Source organism: Rhinolophus ferrumequinum, chromosome 18, assembly GCF_004115265.2.
Source record: "Rhinolophus ferrumequinum isolate MPI-CBG mRhiFer1 chromosome 18, mRhiFer1_v1.p, whole genome shotgun sequence".
NCBI classification, from domain to species: domain Eukaryota; kingdom Metazoa; phylum Chordata; class Mammalia; order Chiroptera; family Rhinolophidae; genus Rhinolophus; species Rhinolophus ferrumequinum.
This window is the reverse complement of record NC_046301.1, coordinates 59,801,055-59,805,806: the sequence shown is the minus strand read 5'-3', so window position 1 is coordinate 59,805,806 and position 4,752 is coordinate 59,801,055. Positions and strand designations below refer to the sequence as shown.

At 55.3% G+C, this 4,752-nt stretch overlaps 1 protein-coding gene across 3 annotated transcripts in view; it reads right to left on the bottom strand.

Annotated features, from left to right (window-relative positions):
* Window positions 1-1,587: 1,587 nt before the first annotated feature.
* The window catches only part of PIP5K1C (phosphatidylinositol-4-phosphate 5-kinase type 1 gamma), a 51,298-nt gene continuing 48,133 nt past the window's right edge, over window positions 1,588-4,752 (bottom strand). For all 3 annotated transcript variants that reach the window (XM_033133864.1, XM_033133865.1, XM_033133866.1), the window contains one exon: window positions 1,588-4,583. In XM_033133864.1, coding sequence (XP_032989755.1) covers window positions 4,581-4,583 — 3 coding nt within the window. In that variant the 3' untranslated portion in view covers window positions 1,588-4,580. The remainder of the gene's footprint in view (window positions 4,584-4,752) is intronic.

Here is a 4,752-nt window from a genome sequence, read left to right as displayed (position 1 = left end):
CCAGGGGCCTTCCTCGGCCGTGGCGCGCGCCGGTCTGTCCCGTCCGCGCCTGAGCCGGGAGATAAGAACCCATCCTGCCACCCCATCCCGCGGGGACTCGGACGCCCTGGAACCTCCCACCTCCTGCAAACACTGTAGGCGTGATGGACTCCAGCCGGACTGTGGCTTCCAGAGTCGGGGTCTCGCCCTTCAGGTAGTGCTAGGGGCAGCCCCATGTGGGTCCTCGTGCTTTAGGATTACGCGAGACGCTGTGGGCGGAGCAAGGACGAACCAGGAACTGAGTGGTGCGGAGTCCAGGGGAGAGGTACCAAGAAGAGGCGGGTCCAGGGAAGCAGCAGAGCTCGTGTGGGCGGGGCCTACGAGGAGGGAATCAAGAGAACGTAGCCTGGGGCCGAGCCAGGGAGGTGGGGCCAAGTACAGGCCTGTTTGGGGAGTGAGGTCCCTTGGCCCTCGAGGCTGGGGAAGCGCCAAAATGGTAGGTCCGAGCCCATGTATTTCAGGGGTTGTTTTTGTTTTTTTTTAATATTTGAATTTCAACTCCAAGTTCCCCATCAACCCATTTTACGTATGGCGAAACTGAGGCTCAGAGAGTCATTTTAACACCTCCCCTCCCGACCCCAAAGAGGAAGCGTAGAGCTGCGATTTTTAACTTGGTGGTCAGCTTCGTTCTGTGAGTGCTAGGGAGCCGAGGGAGGGATGAACGGGGTACTGGCTGTTGGAGGAGTCCCCGTGGGGCTAGTGGAGAAGATGGACCATAGGGAACAGAACTGGAGGCCAGGAAATCTGGAGGACCCAGAAGTCCTGCTCCTAGCTCCCCCAGCCCACCCCAGAGGATGGTACTTAATATTTTAAGGCAATTCTTTAAATGTTTATTTTAAAATATAGCTTCCTAACACCACCCTAAATGTGGCTTTGTATGCTCTGCTTCTGTTTGGTACCCAGGTGCGGGGTGGGTGTGGTGGCACAGAGGGAGCCTTCCAAAGGAAACATGGAAGGCCACCTCCCGCCACTCTGATAACCCTGCTAGTCAAGGGATGTGGGTGGTTCGGGTGATGGGATGGCCCCAAATGGGAGGGGGGCCTGGCCCCATGATCTTCAAAATGCAGATGCATCTGTGAGAGTATTTGCGTACTAATCTTTGAACATAAGGAAAGCACATCCGAGATCATCTGCGTGTCTGGTTTTCAAATGAACTATGCCATTCTGCATCTCCATCTATGATCACAACTGGGTTTTCCAGGGCTCACTCACAGACCAGACCTTTCAATGCAATGTTTCTAAAATTGGGAGTCTGGAGGAAATATTTTCCCCTTAAAAGGGGTCCATGCATTAGTCAGTTTGAGCCACTCTGGCAGAAGGAATACAAACTTTGGGGAGTGTTTGTTCCTTTGAGCTAGGCTGCACTGATGTCAGAAGCTTTTAAATGTTTTTCAAGCTGAACTGAAACCCAAAAGAGGCCACCCTTATTAAGGAATTTGCATTTTGTTATTTTAAATCTCGTGAGGGTTTTCAAAGCCAGTCCTCAAACTCCCAACCAGACACCAGGGGAATGAACGCACAGAGAAGCAAAGAGGCAAAGAGACGACAGAGCTTCTTACCCAATTTATTAGATCTCTTCAACGTATAAAGGGGCAGGGATGGGGCCCAGGGCTGCATACGAGTGTTATGGGGCCAGCAGTGGCTGCACGGTCAGAGGCGCCCACATGAGGCCGTGCTCTGGATTGTCGCACACCAGACATTGGGCTGAGGACACAGGACCCCTGGTGAAAATTAAGACACACAAGGTTTGCAGTTTCGTTGTGTTTCAACATCAGGTCAGCCATAAAAATGAGGTTGGGGTGGAGACCGAGGGGCTGCAAGGAAGAGTACCATGGCAAGGGACCCCACTGGGGATGGGAGTATTGCACTGAGCCAGGTGGTAGGAGGGGTAGTGAGAGGAGGCTGGCAGGGGACTCACAGAAAGTCCCACTTGTCAGTCTCAAGAAATGCTTTTCGTTTTTACAGTACAGCAAGTCAGATGCTGCCCACATTCTCAGTGACGGGCAGCCATGGAGGGAGGGGCATGACCCAGGAGGGAAACTGGCCAATGGACAGATTTCCATCCTGGAGGGGGCGGGGCAACAGCTGGGTGAGTCCAGGGACTTCCTGGCAGGCGGTCTGGCGAAGGTCAGGAGTTCACTACATATTATAAATAAGGTCTTGCCTCCCCCCACCCCCAAAAAGAATAAAAAAATGCCTCACATCCAAACAGTTCTGGGACCACTTTAACATTGAGGTTACCAATCTCTGAAATGGGACAAAGAATGTAACACAAAATGGTCTCCAATGGGATCTTCATGACTTAACATGAAAATAGAAATGTCATGATATCCAGGTTTGCAAATTTCTCCTACAAGTCAGCATCTGACCATGCACTTGTTCCGTGATCCACTCGGGAGAACCTGAGGGGCCCAGCAGGGACCGGGGACCTGATGGCCACGCGGGTGGCTCCCCTCCTCATAGCTCCCGGAGGCCGAGGTGGCCTTGGATACAGCGCCCACTGCTTAAGGACTGTGGCTGCTGCTCTGGGTATCCCCACCTGAACTCACGATGTCTCTGGGAGCCTGGGTGGGGATGCCCACGTCGGCATTTGGGTGATACAGCTGTCCCGGTTCATCCTCGAGGTCCAAGATGTATCTTCAGAGCTCTGCCCGCTCAGCCTGCCTGCCCCCTTGGTGGGATGAGTCAGGGACAGACTGGAGACTTGTGGCACGTGGCCGGCATGTCTGCACTGGTCTGAAATCCAGGTGAGGGCGCTCCCAGGATCTGGACAAATCCTCCATAGATAGGAAGGAGAGGAGGCCGTTTTGCTTCTAGTCTGGGCCACCCACCAGCTTGTTCTGACAGGTCCTCTGGGGGGGCACCTTCCCCAGGTTGTGCAGTGTCCCCGGCAACCCTGCTCAGAGCCAGGTGCTGCCCCAGGGGCAACGAGGGGTGAACCCCCAGGGCACAGTCTAGTTCTCCGGGGAGGAGCTGACGGCAGCCAGGCCAACAGGTTCCCTCCAGCAGGCTGTACAAGGGAGGACAAGAGGCAGTAGTGTATACAGCTCGCAACAGACTCAAAAAATCAGACTCCTGGATTGGTGGGGTCTCTAGCTGTCTCAGCCTCTACCAGGGAGGCGAGGACTGGTCACAAATTCTTCCAGGTACGGCTTCCACTCTGAGCTGGCTCCCAGCTCCTCCCATGTGGAGCTGCAGTGGGGGTCTGCAGAGCGGGCAGGAGGCAGCCATCATTGACATTCCACCTCTCAGGAGGTGGGAGTGAATCTGCTTAGCGGCAGGAGAGACCCTGCAAAGCTGTTGGCTCCAGCAGCCCCCTCCAGACACAGCAGGGTACTCTGGCAGCCACCCCATGGGACTCTGGGCCCAGGAGTGGCTGTCCTGAAGATGACAAACCAAAGAAAAAAATTGTTTTTCATGAAGAATTTCTTCCCCTTTTAACTGTCACAGGTGTCACTATCATTTAAAAATGAGAAAGCCTGCCCACCCAAGTCTGGGGGGAACCTTTGCTGGAGAGGGTCTGTCCCTCTAGGCCGTGTGGCCTGCCCATGGGGAGGGCCCCTGCTCCAGGACATAAGCTCTCCGGAAGTCGCGTGGCAGAGGGCCTGGCCGCATCCTCTCAGAGTTGGACGTGTTGGGGGAAATCCTGCTTTGAAAGGATGTCTCTCATCACTTGGGCCCTGTCCTCCCAACATTGAGCCATCCATGTGAAGGAGAGAGACAGCCACAGCCCTGAGCTCCATTGAGAGGGGGCGGCCATGTGTCCGAATTTCAGTCGCTGCCCGGTGATTCCTGCTCCCAAGTCATCTGGGGTGGTGGTGGTGGTGGAGAAACAGACACTGAGAAGTGGAAGGGTCCGTAGGGTGGAGAGCCACCCCCAGGCCACCGGTCAGCCTCCCCCAAGGATGGATGTACAGCACATAGCCCGCAAACCTGAGCTGAGAGTGGCTGCTGGGTGCGGGTGGGCGGCCTCCAGAGGTGCCCTGGGGACCAGTAGGGACCCGATGGCCCTTTCCTTCTAGGAGCTCCATCCAAGATGGAGAGAGGCGGAGCAGGGCGGCGCCGGCTGAGACTCAGAGCATAGATTTTCAGTCAGGGTGACCAGGCCACTGGGGTGCAGGTCCCCAAAGCCAATGGGCTTTGTTCCCTCAGCAAGACACATGCAAGCACAGCAAAAAATGAAAAAAGTGCATGGAATGGAATCTCTTTTTCCGTTGTGTTTTTCTTCTTTCTTTTTTTTAAAAAAAGCACACATGTGCCACCATCTCTGTGCAAAGAGTAAGGACCCAAAATAAATATGTGATTGGAAATTCAGAAAGGTTCACAGTATCAAAGGCATAGGTAGTTGACGGAGCCTGGGCCGTCACTCTGCAGCTTGGAGCATTGGCGACCGTCGCAGAGGGGAGGACGTGGGCGAGCAAAGTCCAGCGGTGGCCAGGCGGCATGTCCCACGCTCTGGGCTGAACTGGGTGGGTAGCGCTTCCAGGAAGCAACCAGGGTGGCAGTGGGCACTCTGCTCCGGGTCGGTGACTACATAGAGATTACTGCAGAAGGCAAGAGGGGCGGGTGAGGGCGCAATGGGCGGGAGCCAGACCCCCACCCGCTGGGCCTCCCACGGTGGTGCCTGGCCCCACTGCTGACATATGGGCATGAAGGCCAGACATAGGCCCCAATACTTACCCCATGGGCCAGCTCGCAGTAAGAGACCAGGCC